This window comes from Canis lupus, chromosome 10 (genome assembly GCF_003254725.2).
Source record: "Canis lupus dingo isolate Sandy chromosome 10, ASM325472v2, whole genome shotgun sequence".
NCBI classification, from domain to species: domain Eukaryota; kingdom Metazoa; phylum Chordata; class Mammalia; order Carnivora; family Canidae; genus Canis; species Canis lupus.
Window position 1 is genome coordinate 52,961,160 of NC_064252.1, and position 19,907 is coordinate 52,981,066.

Genomic DNA, 19,907 nt, shown 5'->3' on the forward strand with positions numbered 1-19,907 from the left:
TCTAATAGCGGGAAGGTAAACTTCAAATAACAGGTTTAGAGGGCATAGAGAAATGTAAACATTAGAAAACCTATGCCCCATGCAGAAGAGACTCCAAAACAAGTACAATGGGTGGAGGAATACAAAAGAAAATGTAATTGTTGGTAGGGAATAAAGAACTTAAACTCTGTTCTGTCATGTAAGTTGGTCCAAGGCTTATAGGGGAGCAGAAGGAGGAATTTCCACACCGAAGGTCAGAGAGCAGGTCCAAGACAACCTGCGGGGGGATATATTTCACTGGGAGTGGGAGTGACACAAGGATTTTGACACACAGGCAAAGGCCTTGAAGTAAAGAGACCAGATTAAGACTGATTTCTGCAAAGCCTGGGAATATAATGGAGACATCAGGAGAGAAACAATAGCTTCATATCTCTAATTGTCTTTCAGTTCTTGTGTAGGAAACAGAGTAATAGAGTCATATCTTACTTTAACATACTCAGAGCCTGATGGTCTCTGTTCCGTACTTGATGACTGCCTCAAAGTAGTCTCTTTCTCCCAGCCTGTGCCCATCCTCTGCATTGAAGCTAAAGGAATGACTGTAAAAATGCACAATGAATTCTACTCTCCTGCTTAAAATCCCCTAATCCCCTCCTCATCATCATCTCTGGTATGACACTCAGGGCTCTTCTGAATAAGCACATTGTCTAGATCCCTTCTAGGAAGCTCAGAGTTTTCCAGCTCATGACCTCCTTCCCAGGGATTTTTTTTTTTTTTTTTTTTTAAGTTTAGGTTTTATGTCAGGGCAAATCTAGTTCTGTGTTTATAGCTATTTGGCCTGAGGAAGTGAGTCTAACCAAAAACAGCAGGCAAAAGCCCATAAATTTGTGTTCTAGAAAGGTCCACTCATCACTGTATTAGAACACTTGTTTGGGGGAATTTGAAAGTGAGATGAAGAGAGAGGGGGGGACAGATAAAATAGTAATGCCCACTAACAAAAGCAATAGGGTGAAGCCAAGAGGCAGAAGCCAAGAGTAGGAGAAGCCAGGGAGCAGAGAGAAATCATTTATGTGGAAGTGGACACGTTCAGAGGGGATTGGCGGGGGAACTGGGAATTAGGGAGCAGTGGCTATTAATGTCCAAGGGAATACCAAGGAGGCTTGCTCTTGAGATCCCAGTATGACAATCATAGCAAAGTTCTTATTCTCTGAGTGGCTTCATTGTTCATCAGCTGAAAGCATTTCTTGTCTCTTTCTAATGGATCCTTAAAATAATCCCCCGTTAACTAAAGTGCTGTGAATAAATCTCAAGTCCTTGCAAATTAAGAAAAAAGATTTTATAAAGACAGCTTAACCAACAGAACAATAGAAGTTTACCTCCAGTTTCAATCCCATCTCTCCTGCTTTAAAAGGCTACACTCAAAGTTGGACTCTTCTCTGAAGGTTTCGAGTAAATTATCTGGGCAAGGCAAATGGGCTGAAAATACAAAGCCTGGGCATGTTTAAACATGATCTGGACACGGGGATCAAATCTGGATCACTAAAGAACGCCAGTGAGGATTTGTCAAATGGCAACATTCAAGGATAGAGAAATGTGTGTTAATATTCAGGACTGCACAGGGTAGGCGGCTCAGCAAAAGGGACCGGTGTACGACCGAGATGAAAAGAACACTAATACTTCAATCTTTGCTGAGAGACTGAATGTATTTGAAAGGACAGCCCTGGATGGGTCGCCTCTGATTATGGAAACTTTTAGGGCCTTGGTAGCAGGGATAAACAATAGCAGGTGGCTGCTTTCAAAGTCAGATTTAAGGAGGAATATCAAGAAGGTTAAAAAGCCGGTAATGGTTAAAAGGAGAGAAGAGACAAGATAGGCAGACAGAGGGAATCCAAGATAGGCAGACAGAGGGAATCCTTGCTCAAAGCCCAGGGGCAGGGGGGTAGGGGAGGGCAAGAATTGGGGTGTGAGAGGGAGAACAAAGGGCAGCCCTCTGCCTGGGCTGACCTAGATGTGGCCAGTGCATGATTATTCACTTCTAAGTACTTTGTTAAGTGGCCACCTGAGGGCACTGTATTCTCTACACCTAGAAATCTATTTTTCCCCCCATCAAGTAAATTATCCTCAATTTGCTAAAGAATAAGCTTAAGTAATGCCTTAAAGAAGGATACCCATGGAAGATGGAGTCCAAAAACAGTCCGTTTTGCCAATCTTTGCTCTTTTGCTAGATTAATGAATAGGCAAGACTGGTCTTAATTCAAATCCCTGGGTAATGAATGGTAAGGATGAAATAAAATAACCTCACTTAAACCTATTTAGTGTTTAGGAGAAAGTCCATAAATATTAGCTCCTTCTCATACACACACACATACAAACATACAAATTTGCCAAATACAGGAACAAGAGAAGCAACATAAGGAGGAATTACACAAACTCTTTATCTCTCTAAAGGGGGCAGGACTCAGAAGTCCCACGATGAATGTGCAGCTGTGCCAGGAAATCATTGCAGAGAGCAAATTTATGCTTCTCTTTTCATTGCATGTTGCAGCTTGTACATAATAGCCAGAGGGAATAGAACACAAACAGCTGGGAAATAAAGATGAAAGCAAAACTGTATCAGCAGGGAGAGACACAGAACCCCCTGAGAACTCGGCAGTGTCACGAAAGATAATTTGAACAAGGTCACCTGCATGGAATTCCTCTTCTCTGAGAAAGACCACTAGGTTCCTGCCCATTTCTGACCATCTCCAGGGGACTCAAGGTGGGGAATGGGATAAATGGACCCTAGTTTGCAAATTTCCACACTAAATTCCTGTCTATTTGATGTCACAGAGTTGTAGATAAAAGTGTGCATTATTATAGAGGCCTAAAGCGTATCAGATGGCTGAAAACAAAGAAATTCTGCTTTAGCACAAGAAGAGCCTGTAGAGGTTCCCCCGCCCCAACCTCAGGCTTGTAAGGCAGGTTTTGTGGCCTCATGCTGCCCTCTAGTGTCTTTTGACGGTATGGTAACATCAGGAATAAAAAGACTTAAAGTCGTCCTGAAGCAACCAATGTCTCTTTGACCCAGGCCTGATCAAACCAAACAAAAATGAAATCATAAAATAAAAGCAAAACCAGGATTTGTACTAAATTCAGAAGAGAGTTAAATTTTGCTTCAACATGGACATTGCATTCTTTCAGGGTTCTGAAACACATGGCATCTAGATTAGTGAGCACTCTTCAAAAATACAGACACCGGCCATTTCCTGAACGTTACTGTCAAATGATAACTGCTTCAGTCTGTCTGGGGCGGGATCCAGAAACTTGCATTTCATGAACCCCACCACATGACTGTGAAGTGGTGTAGCTGGCTGACCACACTTTGAGAAGAACTAAAGATTGTGGCAGTAACTTTAAGTAGAGGATAGAGTAACTATGATAATTTTCTTTTAGGTCTTTTTTTAAAATATTTTATTTATTTGAGAGGGAGCATGCATGAGAGAGAGCACAAGCAGGGGAGCAGCAGGGGGAGAGGAAGAAGCACACACACCACCACCTCCACCCCCCCCAAGGACTCTCTGCAATGATTTCCTGGCACAGCTGCACATTCATCGTGGGACTTCTGAGTCCTGCCCCCTTTAGAGAGATAAAGAGTTCATGTAATTCCTCCTAATGTTGCTTCTCTTGTTCCTGTATTTGGCAAATTTGTATGTTTAGTATGTGTGTGTGTATGAGAAGGAGCTAATATTTACGGACTTTCTCCTAAACACTAAATAGATTTAAGTGAGGTTATTTTATTTCATCCTTACCATTCATTACCCAGGGATTTGAATTAAGACCAGTCTTGCCTATTCATTAATCTAGCAAAAGAGCAAAGATTGGCAAAACAAGACTGTTTTTGGACTCCATCTTCCATGGGTATCCTTTAAGGGGAGCCCAACGTGGGAGCCCAACCCCAGGATCCTGGGATCATGACCTGAGCCACACGCAGATGCTTAACCAGCTGAGCCACTGAGTGCCCCTCTTTTAATTCTTTAAAGGCAAAATATATGTGAAATAAAACCGTCGACCAAAATAGGTCACCTTTCATTTTTCCTGTATTTGGAGCATCTGAAATCTCCGGGACCAGCCTGCCAAGAAAACAATGCTGTTCAATTCTGAGTGAAGAGTTCCTGTAGATGTTCTCCTAGATCAGTGAGCCCTCCCTGATTCCAGTGGGCATCCGGGTAGGAAAGAGAAAATGCCTTGTGGTTTTAATCATCCTTATGAAATCCCTTAAATATACCTTCCTCTAAAAGTTTTCCTAATGCCACCAGATTTGTTTTAATGCCCTGAGGTGGCTTCAGGGTGTCCTGTTCTCTGCCCTGTAAATGCCCCAAGTCAATTTGAATCATAGTACAGAAAGCTTTTCAGGACAGGAACTCTCTCTTCCTCTTCAAAAATGCACTCTCCACTCCGCACAGAGGAAGTGCTCAGTAAATACTCATCTGGCCAGTGCCTCTCACCACACACACCAAAAGTTGGTAATGATGGAAACTAAGAGAAGTGTTGCCACACGACCACAGTCTTTTCTTAAGCTCCTGGTCAGTGGCACACATGGCAAGAGGGCTTCATTGGGGTTATCATTGCCATTATCATGGGATCACACATTCAATTTATAAGCTCACAGCTTTGGCTTTTAATTTTTAATTTTTAATTTCAGGAACTTGCTTTCACTTTTTGGCATAGTCTGATAAATCTGTAAACACACAGGAACTTTCCGAGGTAAAGGGGGATGGATTCACCATTATTATAGAATCTCTATTTACCTGGGAAATAAACTTCAAATTTAAATAGTGGGTTTTTTTCTTTTAAATGGATGCACTCAGAATTCAACACTTAGTAACTTAATATTCTATAAAATGCTATTTTTAATTCTCAGTTTTAGTTTTTGAATTGTGGATAAAGCCTTTCTTACATTCAGAATTACGAAACACTGAATGTTTTAATAAGAATCAGCTCTGAGGGTCACTTAGATTTCTAAAGGTCCCCTTCACCACCAGAAAGAAAGCTATACCACAACCTCCTGTTGCCCTCACTTCCATTTCTAAATGAACAAAAAGCAAACATTTACCTCAGAAGACAGTGTCCTAATTATCCAATGAGACATAACCCACTGCCTTGCACTACTTCTCTATATCCTCAACGTGTATGTAGGTCTGTGCATGTCACATACTTCAGTCAAAGATGAACTGCTTCTTTCCCGGCCACTTTAGTGTCCCATGCAGTGTCTACGGGTTCTAATGACATTCATTTCTGCTTACTGAGGTCTCCCCCTCCACAAACAGGACACCGTTTTGTTTTAGCTTTGGTGGCTGACATGGCCAGCACACCGAATGTCACAATCTCTCCCTTTCCCTTGACAATTATCATCTCAAACCACTGTGCAAGACACGGGGACTCACAAAATACGAAAATAAGGAAAATGTACTCCATTCACCTCAGAGAGAAAAAAGAGAAAGAGCTTTAGCCTGTTAAACAGCATTTCCTTTGAATTTCATTTTCCTTCCTGAGCTAAGCTATTAGATGTGTGGACACAAACAGGATTGCTTTGAAGTTAACAGGAGGCCCACCCTGAAAGAAGGAAGACAGCCATTATCACACATTTTAGGTGTTGGACAAATATAGTCCTGGGATTGTAAATATATTCTGCAATTATAGGACATGAAACATTCTTCTTTCTTCTTTCACCTTATTTAGAAAGAGTATTCTTCTCTGGAAAGAGTTGTCTTAGATTTTCTCTTTCCAGTTCTCTAACTTCCCTATGTATTTATGTTTTGAATAAAAGGAAAAGATCCCATCAGTAGAAATGAACAGTTCTCATCAAGCAAAAATGTGACCACAATGATCCCTGAAGGGCTTTGGATACCTCAAGGTAGAGAAGCAATGGAGGGGGGTGTGCATCCCCACAATGGAGGGGGTGTGAGGCTATATTTACTCTATGGTGGCAGTTGTTTTATCCCTGGGCAAGCCATTCAAAGCTCAGATTTCCTACATTCATAATGAAATTCTAATAATATCTCTTCCAATGTTTGTTGTCATGTTAAATAAGATGGGGTGTATGGATATGTTCTTAGTGAATCATCAAGGCCCATTGAAATAGAAACTTCTGTTATTTTCTCCTGTTACTGACATGTGTTCTAAGCATTTCTTGCTCACTTGAGAAATCAAGTATCAATATGGAAAGAAAAAGTCTGTTAAACTTTTTTAGCAGCTGGTGATAGAAGCATTCCTGTGTGTGTGTGTGTGTGTGTGTGTGTGTGTTAGGAATTGGATGGCACAAATTCACTGCTGGAGACACAAGGGTAAAGGCCAGGCTCAGACTCCTGTTGGTCAGAGGCTCTGAAAGTATCTAGGAAACCTCACCAAGGAAAGAAAACGAATAAGCTCTAGAAGAAACTCCTTAGGTATCTAGTCACCTTGACCCCAAATCGATTAAAAACTGTAGGGACTAAAGAAACTTGCAAACAACCTACTTGTCTTTATAATATCAAGACTAAGAACATGTTTTCTCTTTAAATTTTAATCATGCATGCATTCTAGGAGGTTGCATTTTTTTTAGCTATTAAAAATACATACGTTTCTGCCACATTAAAGGGGAACGGAGGCTTGTGTGTTCTATTATTAATTATGTGTCGGAAATGAAATTCTGGTCAGTCTTTGCAAACACACACTCCAAAACAACGGATCTGTCATGTGAGTGAGGCCCTTGTGGGCCTGTTCCTGTTACTATGACTCAGTGTGCACTTACTTTTGAGGTCCAAGTTCCTGGCTCCTGCGGTGATTTGTGTTGTGATTTTCGTATCAATCTTGACAGTGTGGAGATTGCTGGTGTCCCTTGATATCATCACATTGTGCCACTGATTGTCATTGAGAGGTTTATTTGAGCTCCCTTTGATGAGGTTAGCACCATTTCCCAAATCAAACACATAATGTAAGTACCTGGGAAAAAAGTAAAGGTTGAGAAAGTGCCATCACTTTTTGAATTTTTGATGGAGTCCAACTAAATATTACAAATGGAGATCTTTTTTTCATGTGGTTCCATCCTTGATAGTTGTCTGAGAGTGAGTTGTACAGAGGATCAGTTAACAAGAAAGTAAGAAACACTCTAATTTTAGCACAGAGGATTACTCATTATCTGCGTTACAGTAAATAGTGAAAATTATTTTTAACATCCTGGTCTACATCCCACTTTATGACACTGGCAGGTAAATACCTTTCACTACTCACTCCCTATCCCCACCAAACCCTCCGTTTTCTGCCAGTTTCTTGCACCTGCTTTCCCTTAGTCTTGAATGCCTGTTTCTTATGTGGGAAATGTGCACTCATCCTTCAAGACTCAGTTCAGATATCCACTCCCTGCCTCATACACTTTCTTAATTTCCCTAAAGAGTCTCCTGAACCTTTGAACATGATCATCTGAGGAAACTTTTCATAATGTTTTTCTGTTATATTTATGTGTTCGCCTGTTTTAGTGCCTGGTACATTCTCCAGCCCATTGTAGATATGCTCACTTAATATTCACTGATTGGATGAATGCATACCCAAATCAATTACAATACATCAAAATTTCCTCACTGTTTCAAGGAAATTTTACAGAAACCTTTACTTCTAAATTTTTCAAGGAAGTATGATGTAGAACTAAGTTTGAGTTAAATGGGATTTCTTGGAATTAAAGTAATCTGATTACTTAATATTAGATATTTAATTTGCACACATTTCTATACATTTGTAGAAATCTTTTGTAGAATTATAGTGCGCATAGTAAGAAACCCACATCTGAAGTGTATGATTCATGGAATGCTTATCGTAATTAGAACTTGGTATTACTTGTACTTTATATATGAAAATGTAGGTATCGAAAAGTCTACTGATTTCCTATTAACTTTATAAAGATAAGAAGTGATTTGAACAAATACATTATTTAAGCCATTTCCCCACACCCCTGCCCACTACCTTAGAAGCCAACACATCTGTTCAATGTAGATTTTTGGATATTGAGGTCCATTTTGCAAATATGTATTTATTTGTCATTGAACTGACATATACTCACCCTTTAACTAATTCGACCACAATAAAGTCATTTCCATCCCCACTATTATATAGAATTAGTCCATCTAGGGATGTTGTCTTGAACTGGAAAAAAAGATGCATAGAAGTGTAGGCTTGCAATGTAGCTAAGGCAACATAGCTCGATTTGGTCTTGAAGGTGACAGGGTCTGCTATGATGTTCCTGAAGCCAAATCTGGCGTTAAGCTCACAGTAATCTATATCACCATTTTTACACAAGTCAATGTATGCCATTCCATTAAATGTCAGGCTCTGCAGATGTCCAATGAAGTTGGAGGGGACAGAAGACAGATACCGACGTTCTGTGATGATGCCAGTCTCTATGTTATGGAACTCCAGCCTTGTGTGATCGCCTGCCATTTGACCTGAAAGGGAAGAGAATGTATTATCATTATTATTATTTTTTGTATCTGAAAGAAACTCCCAAATATAGATTTCCATGAGAAACATCACATTTTAAAATGCAAGGATTCAAATACCCTTTGACATTCAGTTACGTATAGTAAAAACATGGCAATGATATATTAAAGGATGAGGCTGGATACTTAATAAGACTTCCGTAGGTCAGGTTGTAATCTCTGTCCAAATTATAGCCTTAACAAAAATCACCTTCATTAGGCAAAGTTGCAGAATTTTTTAAAAGTAGGAGAAAGAAACAAAGGAAGCAAGAAATGGGGCGGGGGGGGGGGCGAGAAAGAAAGGACAGGAGGGAGAGAGGGAAGAAGGAAGGACGGAAAAGAGAGGGAAGAATTACGAGCAATGATTGTTCTAAATAATTCCATCAGCAAGTGGTACATCCCAGCTTGGTGATTATGTGCTTTTCTTTATATATAAGGAAATGTTCTTCATGAAAAAAAAAAAAAAAGACTATGTTTTCCTATACCCAAGAGAAAAAACGAAGGGGTGCTAACTATTCTTCCAACAACCAACAACGAAAATGTGTCTAAAGTTAAATATGCACTTTCACCTTCCCTCTTCTGTGCTGGACGATTCTCACAGTCTTTGCTAGAACTAGCCTCCCAGACACTGGAGAGTTTCTGCTGATCTCTTCTGAACCCATGCCATTTTCCTTGCACTTATGCTTTGGATGCCTGAAGTGGGCCCACTACACTAAATCAAGACATGCTCAGTTTTGAGAATATGAGTAAAATTAGCCCACATTACCATAAAACACAATCTTTTTTTAAACACCCAAGAATGAAGTTGGGTTGAAGATGTATGTGATTGACTTTTCAACTCAGCCCTCATGCCTCTGCATCCCACCAAACTCCTCTGTCAAACCCATGAAAGTCCAACCTCATCCCATCTTTACCTCTGAGATGATTACTGTACCCATCTATTCTACTGAAGGTAAAATAAAGATGTGAACCTGTTCCCAGGGTGCAACTTAAAGTACTCTTATCAATGCTAGTGATTCACTCCCAGCATCTTGTTCTTGTCTAATCAAACTGTCATTTGCTTTCTTCTGAAACTCAAAAAGGTTATTTAAATTGCCATCAAGTTCTTCCAGGAGCTAGCTTCACTACTCAATCTTGCATAATTGGAAAATTTATCGAGCTTACCCTATCCCATCATCCATGATATTAGTGAAAATATTAATTAGAGCCGATCTCAGGACCAGCCCTTGAAAAAAACGCACTGATCCTTCTTCCTAGGTGTAATGAAGATTGAACAACCATTTTTGTGGGCCTCCCTCAACCAGTTTGACAGATTTCCATTTCTTTAGTCAAGATAGTTAAAATATTAGATGGCACTTTGAGGAAATGCCAGTAAGTGAATTATAAAAGGCATGCTTTTTCTTGTGCGAGAAAAATTGTCTACATACATAATTGATTTTGATGCTTATAAACTCATTGGTGTAAAAAACTCTCCCCTGAGCTGTACTTAATTCCACTTAATTTCCACACCTCTTTACTAGTCCTTGATCCTGGTAACAGCATTGCTGCCATCCCTCGACATGTTCTCTTTTCAGCTATTCTTTTTCTGATTCTGTCTCTACAAACTCTTTTTAATAGAAGAAAAATGACTGTAAATAATTGTCTCTCCCCCCCCTTCCTCCTCATGATGCCTCCTTCTTGTCTGCCTGATGTAAAAATACTATTAAATCCCTCACATTTCTAGTTTCTTGTATGACATCATTTCTCTCTCCTTCTCCAGTTCTTTTGTTCAATGACCTCAATACTATTCTGTGGGGAACTACTGCGTTGTTAGCAAATAAAGTGCGCCTTTAATAATTTTCAAACATCACACAAGAAACATTGAATTAATGAGGTATATAGTAGGAAGAATATAAAAAGTTGAAAAAAATATCTTGGACTTTTATACTTCCTTGTGTTGATTTTTATTTTTTTTCATTATATTAAAATTTGAGCCTTAACTCAATGAACCCATCCCAAGCCTGAAACTGTCATGTTTTTTTCTTTAAAAGCTCCATTAGTGAACCAACAGATAATAAGGAAATACCACCCTCCAACCCCTCTCCCTCAAATTTCAAATACTTAAAATTAAATATTATCTCAACTGTCAAGTTCTTGATAGCTCTGAAATAGGGAAGCACATTTTGTTTAGCAGGACTGAGAAGTTTAGTGGTAAAAATAACAAGTAATGTCTGTTTCCTTTACTCAAAGGAATATAATATGTATGCAGAGCATAAATAATAAAAAGGTAGTAAAACAGTTTGGGAGCAACCATGGCCCAGTTACAAGAAAAATCATTATGGCCCATGTTCAAGAGTCTATTCTTTCTCTAATAAGCATATATAAATCGCATTGACAGTAATGGCAGATATGCTTGCTCGCAGGGGAGAATTAGCACCTAAAAGCCATTATCCACTGACTAAGAAGACATTAACTGCAGCCTTCTAAACATTCTTTTTTCCCCTCAGAATTTATTCCAGAGTTTAATCCTCTGGCAGTAATGTAGCCACGTCTACTATTAGACACATATATTGATTATGAAAAAAAAAAGACACTGAAGGAGAAAAATTTTTTAAGGTTCTAAGCATTTAGAAATATTGTATCTTCTGTAGAGATTGGATGAAAAGATTGTAGCAAAATACCTCTAAGATATGGGTATACCAGACTGACAATCATCTCCAATGAGAAACCATCACCTGGATGGTGTGTTTGCACAGAAACCTAACTATGCTAATCAAATCTTTATATCCAAACAGATATAATAATATCAGCTGTTTTATGTTTAGTTTTGTTCAGAGTCAGGTTAAATTTCTGTTGCAGAAAAAAATAACCCCAAGCCCTACATCAACTGGTTAATTCACTTAAATTTATTAAGTATGTGGTATATGTATACGTGTGTCAGGTGCTATGCTAGGTAATGAAGAAAGAGTATTGGGAGGAGCAGACTTGGCTCCTGTTTTCACAGACCTCATGGTTTATTAGGGAAAGGCAGACAAAAAGAGGTAAGGAAATAATAAAATATATAGTGACAAAACAAAAAAAATAGTTATGAATTCGATAAACAGGGAGTTGTGTTGCTAAGTATGGGATGGGGGCCTGAGTTGATATTTAAGCTAAATTTGAAGGATTAAAAAGAGAAAGACATGCTAAGAACTGGAGAAGCGGAATGGGGAGGTGAATTCCAGGAAGAAGAAACAGATGAGGTGAAGATAGGCTCTCAGGTGTAAAAGACCTAGAAAGTGTGGCTGGAGATTCAGGAGTAAGTGAAATTAGTGGCTCACCTGAGATGGGAAGCAGAGCTATCACGGGTCAGTTATCACACACAGCACCTCCTGATTATATTCATAGGTGGTTGGAAAGTTTTAGGCAGGTAGAAACCACGGGTCAGTGTCTGTGTGTTCAATCTCTCTGACATAGGTATGGTAAATTTGAGACAATCTGAAGTAGGGTGGTTACAGCAGAAATGGGGGGAAAAAAGATGTATGAAATGAGATAATTTTGCAGATAGAATCTGCAGGATTTACAAATAAGGTGTAGATGACGGAGAAGAGGGAAATTATAAGCAGAAAGAGTTAGGGGTCCCCAGCAAAAGAAAAATGAAACACAGCTTTCATGACACTAGAGAGAAGTCGTTTAGCTCTACTTGCCCAAACACACTTCTGGCAGAACGTCCTAGAAGGTGTCAGAATTACAAAGAAATGCAAAAGCCCTCAGTAGAGGGAATAAAAATTTCAAGGGAAAAAAAAGGAATGCAAAAACTAATAGTCTCTACCAGGTCTGGAAACAGCCTAACCATATCAGAGACAATAAATCAGTGTTAAAAACTCGCAGTGCTATTTCAAAGGCAAGCACTTATCTGAGATAAGGGCCCAAGACCCTATCCAGTATATACCAATTCTGGAGCCTGCCCATAGCCCCTTCCTTTGTCCAGCAGTTACCTCTGCCTCATTATAATGCCACAGTCTCCACGCAAGGAGGAGCACAAGCTTCATTACTATAACTGCCGATGCATGTGTAGGCATGTTTTCTAAGTACACCTGAGCAAGCCTTTACCTGTGATGACAGAGTTCTCCTTTTTGAATATTCTCCATAACCCTAAATAGGAGGAACACCTCTCCTCCTGTTTGGGGAGTCACAGGTTTGGAAATTATTCCTCGTGATCTCCTTCTTTGCTGCAAATACAGTTTCCTTTGTGTGACAACTCTAGGTGGTGCAGTTGCCATCTGTAAGTCACCAAGGAGTGAACTCCAAGACAGGATGATGATGCCCAGCCTGCTGGCTTGAGTCACTGAACATATAGTAAATATCGTTCAATGAAAGACACGCTAACATACACATACATGCAAAACACATAGTTCCAGATTTTTTAGACTAACTGATGAGTTGAAACCCAAAGGATCCCTATTGAGGGATCCCATATAGCCTATAGAACTTCCCTGTACAAGTCCTAGGGAGCCTCTCCCTTCTTAAGTTTCTTTGCTGGCAACTGCTGCCCTCATCATCCTAGGTGAAGTACAGACATTCTGGAGAATGAATGGCCCATGTACTGTCCCGTTTTCAATATGTATTTGACTCTAATTTAAGATGAAGTCAAATGTAGGAAAAAAAAAATACACGAAGAGTTTCTAGTTCTTTCCCATAACTTTTTTTTTTTTTCTGTTTAGTGATTCCTGACTTGCTGTAAAATTTAATAAAAAAGCCCAAACCCCAAGAATAAACAAACAAACAAAAAGACACAAAAAACCCATTGCTTTCCTGATTGGCTTCATGTGGCCACTAAAGTGTTTGAAAAAAATTCCATTTCTTTTTGTTTTTTTTTTTTTTAAATTCCATTTCTAAATTTAAGCCTCAGTGGCAAGTTTCCATTGCCCACTTTGGAAACATTTTTCCATGCTATATGAATCAAAGCTTTCTTATTCTTATGAATTGTTGGCTTTTGTGAGATCGCTCACAAAACATAATCCCCCAAATATGAATCACCTTGATGAAACTTCACCAAGTAAAGGTAAATTAATGTGAAAATAAAATTGCCCTTAGCTCTGTGCAGCAAGATGCTGGGAGCGGGGGAACAAAAGAAAAGTGAGGTGGAATACACGGGGTTCATGATGCATAATTTGGATAATTCATCAATATTTACTTGGTTTATATTCCCATTCATCTTTAAACTCTAAGAAAGAACATGCTCATTTTTACTACTGAAGAAAAATATCGACTCCTACAGAGCAGAGGATAAAATCAAATTTCTGCTCTAAAGCCTTGGGCAATTTTGAGAAAGAGTAGATGGCAAGCTAATTTACTGAAATACTAGTTTATATTTTGTTCTTCCTTCAAAAAGCTAGCCAAGTTATTTTGCCTCAGAGGGTTTTTCTTGGCAGAAAGTGGAAGCTGCTGGAAAACAATGCCTTCTCCAATCTTGGGAAGGCCTGATTTGCAAGGTTTCTCTAGAAAGGAAAAAGCAGCAGAGAAGAGAAAAGAATGCATGTAAAGGCTGACCAGAGATAATGGGATTGCCACTGATTAGGAGAGAGGAGAGAGAATTTGGTGGGATTTAGAAGTGCTGAGTTCCAGCATCCTGCTCTGCTCAGGGTCCAGCGTTGAGAGAGAATCGGTGAAGTACACATAAGGAGACTGGACCTGGATTGCAGCCCACAGATCCTGGCAGGAGTTGACAAAGATCCATTCTCCCACTTACCAGGGGAGCAACAGCATTCTTGTAATTCAAAGGAAAAACTTGGAAAAGTGTTTTTAGTGAGAATAAGTGCAGAGAGAAGACAAAAGACACCTCTGCCGTGATCCAAGGTGGGGAGTAGGGAGTGGAGGCAACAAAGACTATGATTAAATATCCTGTAAATCCAGAAAAAAATGCCTAAAGCCTTTCTGATTTAAATCGTGCTGATTTAAAAATGACATAAAGACAATTAAGAAATGTTCCATTCTTGCACACCTGAGTTGGTGGACCAAGACTCATATCATAGTTTTAATAATATAGGCTTGGAAAAAAAAAAAAAAAAAACTTTTAAACAAAAGCCTTAGGATATATTTGTCTTCCAACGCTGGGAATTCTTTTTTTTTTTTTTTTTAAGATTTTATTTATTCATGAGAGACAGAGAGAGAGAGAGAGAGAGAGAGGCAGAGACACAGGCAGAGGGAGGGAGAGGGCTCCTGTAGGGAGCCTGATGCAGGATTCGATCCCAGGACCCCAAGATCACAACCTAAGAGAAAGGCAGATGCTCAACCACTGAGCCCCACCCAGGTGCCCCACCAATGCTGGGAATTCTAAAAAGGATTCCTTTTCTTTCAGATCATAAGTCTAACCTCATCAACAGCCTATGAATTCCCAATGAAGTCTTAGGTGCCAGAGTCCCAGGATGAATCAGCCAAGGATATATGAGGAACTTTGCCCTAAAGAGCTAGTCCGTGCCCAGGAGGAGCACTATGGAAACCCGTGATAGTAGTTTAGGAATGATTCCTCAACAGAGTCAATTACCTTGGGAGTTCCCCATTGAATAGATGACTCATTTCTTCTTACATCTACAAGCAAACTATATCCATGTAAGTTTCTGTTAATTCTCTTCCCTTATATTATGATTGTTGGTGGCAGATAAATGCATGGCCATTTAAATAAACAAAGGAATGATGTATTCCCTGGAAGCTTAAAAAGGCAATTCACTGATGTAGAACATAGCTGAATAGCTATGTTTAGAAGTTTAGTAGAAATCTATGCAATTGAAGATATGTATCTTGAATTTTCTATGAAAATTAGATGGCAATTCATTTAGGGGCCATTTCTGGCATTTTCTGTGTTACATTGATTGTATTCACACTCTGTTCATGAGTTGTTTTTTTTTTAAGATTTTATTTATTTATTCACGAGACACACACACACAGAGGCAGAGACATAGGCAGAGGGAGAAACAGGGTCCCCTCAGGGAGCCTGATGCAAAACTAGATCCCAGGACCCTAGGGTCATGACCTGAGCCAAAGGCAGATGCTCAACCTCTGAGCCACCCAGGTGCCCCTATTCATGACTTTTTAAAATTATTTAATTTATTTATTCATGAGAGACACAGAGAGAGAGGGGGGCGGGGCACAGACACAGGCAGAGGGAGAAAGCAGGCTCCATGCAGGGAGCCTGACATGGGACTCTAACCTGGTCTCCAGGATCACACCCTAGGCCGAAGGTGGTGCTAAACTGCTAAGCCACCCATGTTCCCTTCATGACTTCTTAATTCAAAATGTGTTGTACTGATTTTTAAAAGCATGCCACTGTTGTACATATTTACAAGCATAATTACATAGGAATGGGAAGGAAAAAATAAGTTGAAATAATGCTATATTTCAAATGAATGCTATAACTACACTAAAGGAAAGGAAGGTAAGAAAAAAAGAAAAAAAAGGAGGGAGGGAAAGAAAGAAAAAACGAAACAAGCCAAATTATCATCCAAGTTACTTATAAACTCAGCATTTGATTAAATCTGTTAAGTCTTAGGCAGTGGGGAATAAGAATCACAAACTGAATTTTTTTTAGTTGATTGTTAATGGTAGTGGTATGGGCAATTGCAAGTAATCCTGAAACCATGTTAGATTCATTACTGGATTGAGCAAATGAGTAACTGTGACAACACTGGGAATAAGGATCCCAGCACGGCAGAAGGAACATGGAAACACAGAATGCAAGAAGTCAAGACACAATGATGTAGATATGGAGGTACCACTGAGCTCCTATTTTCTAAGATAGGTATATATGCATGTTTATATGCACTTTTTTTTTTTTTTTTTTTTTTTAGATTGGCATCTATTGTTTGGACAATTTGGGTTTTCTTAAAGGAGTAAAAATGTGGAGTTAGTGTCTAAGGTCACATGAGTGAGATGTTGTGAATACTTGTTGCCAGGGACAAGGACATGTGAAAACCACACGGGAATATTCTTTAGGTCAGTGTGTGTATATTTGCATATATATGCAGTCATATGCATATATACTTGAATATATTTCCTATCTTTGCTTGCTAAAAGTCAGGAGAAAAAAAACATATACTTCAGTAGCATGGAGCACACCAATCACCTAGATTTTGGTTTATAACATCATTTGTGACTAAGTGAAGACTAAAGGGCTGATTCCAGGGCTGGAGTATGGTAGGTACAAGGTGTGTCTGAAATATCCTGTCACGGCAGAAAGTAAGGAAGTGCTAAAAACAAAAAACAAAATTAAAAAAACCCTGAAAATGTTGGGGCAGGGCATGTCATAATTTAACAAAGACTAACTTTATGGGACTCACACTGGCCCAAACCGATATAATCTTAGCACCAAAATAAGTAGTTATAAACTCTTTGAAAAACAGAAACTTGTGGGTCCATACCAATAAGGAAGAAATGAAGGAAAGACAGAAGGGAAGGAGAGAGAAAGGGAAAGGAAAACAAAAGAAAAAAAAAAAAGGAAAACAAAATGGAAATAAGTGCCGACTGTAAATGTGGCACAAGCCCTGGAGGTGGAAAATAATCATTTTGTAACTACTGCAGTAAAGACTGGATCAGGAATACATCTCCAATGGATGCTAACTCTAGGGTGAACTTCTGATGAGGTACAGGATATTTCCACGGTCTTGATTTCTCCCCGTGGACAGTTTATTGGCACCAAGTGAGAACACATACTCTTCATGCAGTGGAGAAACTGGACAATGTGTTGACTAAGGGGCCAGGGACATCGTGTGCTCTCCGATGGGATACTGGAAAGAGGCCACCTCACCTATGCAGTATTTCACCCGAAAATGCAAAATCTGACTTTAATCATGAAAAAACATCAAACACAGAATGAGTGACTTTACAGCGATAAAGGGTGGGAGGATTATGTATTTCAAAAATGTGCTGTCATGAAAGACAAAAAAAAAAAAAGTCGATGGAAGTGTTTAGATGAAAGAAGGCTAAAGGGACCTGAGAACTAGATGCCATGTCTGACCCCAGGCTGCACACTCTGCTGGAGGGAAAATGCTATAAAAGACAACATTGGGTCAACAGACTAAATTGAATATGAATGAGAGAACAGATAAAATATATTGCAACTGAGCAACAGTTACTGAAGTTGGTAACTCTTTGTTATGTAAGGGGATATTATTTTTAGAAAATGCAAACTGAAGTAGCGGTTTGTATTTAATTGTTGGTTAAATGGTTATGAAAACAAAAACAAAAACAAAAACAAACAAAAAAAAAAAAAAAAAAAAAAGGAGAGGGAGCTAGCCAGTGAGAGAAAATGTCAAAGGAAAAGGGATACAATGTTCACAATAGTAAAGATATATCAGTGTTCTTTGTACTGTTTTTATCTTTTTAAATTTTTAATTAATTTTTAAAAGATTTTATTATTTATTTAATTGAGAACGAGAGAGAGAGAACCCATGAGCAGGGGGAGGAGCAGAAAGGGACAAGCACTGAGCATGGAGCCTGATATGGACCTTGATCCCACGACCGCTCATGACCTGAACTAAAACCTAGAGTCAGTCGCTTGATGGACTGAGCCATCCAGGTGCCCCAGCACTATATTTATTTTTGAATGTCTCTCTTTTTTTTTTTTTTTGTAAATTTTTTTAAAAAGATTTATTCATGATGGAGAGAGAGAGAGAGAGAGAGGCAGAGACACAGGCAGAGGGAGAAGCAGGCTCCATGCAAGGAGCCTGATGTGGGACTTGATCCTGGGTCTCCAGGATCATACCCCGGGCCAAAGGCAGTGCCAAACCGCTGGGCCATCAGAACTGCCCCCCCCCCCACTTTTTTTTTTTTTTTTGTAAATTTGAAATTATTTCTAAATAAAATCTAACAAAATGTGTTACACCATACTTTTTTTTTATCCTCTCTTCATTCACTATAGTTCAGGTCTTATGACTTTACATCCTCAAGCATCTAGTACGCTGCCACAGGATTCATTCTGCTCAAAAAAAATAATCTCTCAGTTTACTCTCAAGCTTTCAATGGCCTGAAGGTCAATGAAAAATAAACACCTTAGTTGAGAGCACTGACCCATTTATTTGCCCCAAAAGGCCTTTCTAGCCCTGTTAACTACCATATGGATGCATAAAGCAAAACAAATCATCTCTGTCTACTGAACATCAGTCCGTGTAGCCTCACCAGAGCCATCCGCCCTGTCTGGAATGCTCCCCCACATACTTTTGTCACCTGCATTACCCTCTCTTTAAAGCCTAATTCAAATATGATCTATTGCTCTCAGTTATCCTTGAAACCAAAGTCCTCAACCTCTTTTCTGAACTCCAAAAACAGGAATTGCTTATGTCAACCATTCAGTCCATCACCTATTACACTAGGCCATCAGTTATTGTTTGAATTATAAGTGTGTGTATATCCTCATGACATGATGTTATGTCTGGGAAAATACTTGTCTTCGGATCATACACTTGTTAGGATATTAATGAATATAAACAATGAGTCAAAGCCCATGAGTCAAAAAAACAAATCAGCAACAACAATATAAACAAGCCTAGATTCTCTTCTAAGTTCTAGTAACAATGGCATCTCAAAGAAACACAAGTCACTTGATCCCTTTGAACCTCAGTTTCCTCATCTATAAAATGAGGATGCATGTGTTCTGTCCACTTCATTGGACTGAGCTTTCAGACACACTTAGGGACTGACAAATGTTCCCCTGTGGTTTTCACCTGCCCCTGTCCCCGGGAGCTACATATTTACAATCTCTTTCGCACATGACCTTAAACACGAAGTTCTCTCTTCTACTCCTTTTGATAAAGCACAAATTGTCCAAACAATGGATATTAATCTACAAAAAAGATTCATTCCTCTTCTAAGAATGATTCTTGGCCAAAACTAGCTGAACTTCAGTTGACATCCCTGCCAAAGCCCTGCAAAAATTCCGTATCCCTTCCCTAAGTTCACACAGTTCCTTTAGAGCCTTCTTGTATTTGGCAATTTTGAATGAGGGCTTATGCTAACAGCTTTCTGGTTGATTTTCTTCCTCAGAGAACTAAATGATACAACACAGTAGCAGTGTCTATATGCTAATCCATGAACCAGCTGCATGAGAGTCCCCTTTAAAGAGATTTTACAGAAACAAACAAAACCCCCCAAACCTAAAACAAAACAACAAAATGAAAAAGGAAAAAAAAATTACTGGGCTTTTTTTTTTTTTTTCTTTTTTTTTTTTTTAATTACTGGGCTTTTGCTAGACTTTCTGGGATGTTGGATCAGGAACTGGTTCTTTTAAAGCTCTTCAGGTAATTCTGAAATTAAGTTGCACCCACATGTAGAAAAAAGTTTTGGAAAGCCATAAAGCACTATTAGAATGTAACATAGTAAAGAGAGCTTTAAGTTGATAGTTTGCTTTATTTGAACTCAGAAATAATTCTCTCAAAAGTTAAAATCCCACACATGCTATTTCCATATTGATAGAATCAATGATCTCTGATCATG

At 39.0% G+C, this 19,907-nt stretch overlaps 1 protein-coding gene across 22 annotated transcripts in view; it reads right to left on the reverse strand.

Annotated features, from left to right (window-relative positions):
- NRXN1 (neurexin 1) overlaps positions 1–19,907 on the reverse strand; it is a 1,115,712-nt gene that overhangs the window by 565,793 nt on the left and 530,012 nt on the right. For all 22 annotated transcript variants that reach the window (XM_049115892.1, XM_049115890.1, XM_049115886.1 and 19 more), the window contains 2 exons: positions 8,048–8,429; positions 6,746–6,936 (listed from right to left, as the gene is read on the reverse strand). In XM_049115892.1, the coding sequence (XP_048971849.1) occupies positions 6,746–6,936; positions 8,048–8,429 (573 nt within the window). The remainder of the gene's footprint in view (positions 1–6,745; positions 6,937–8,047; positions 8,430–19,907) is intronic.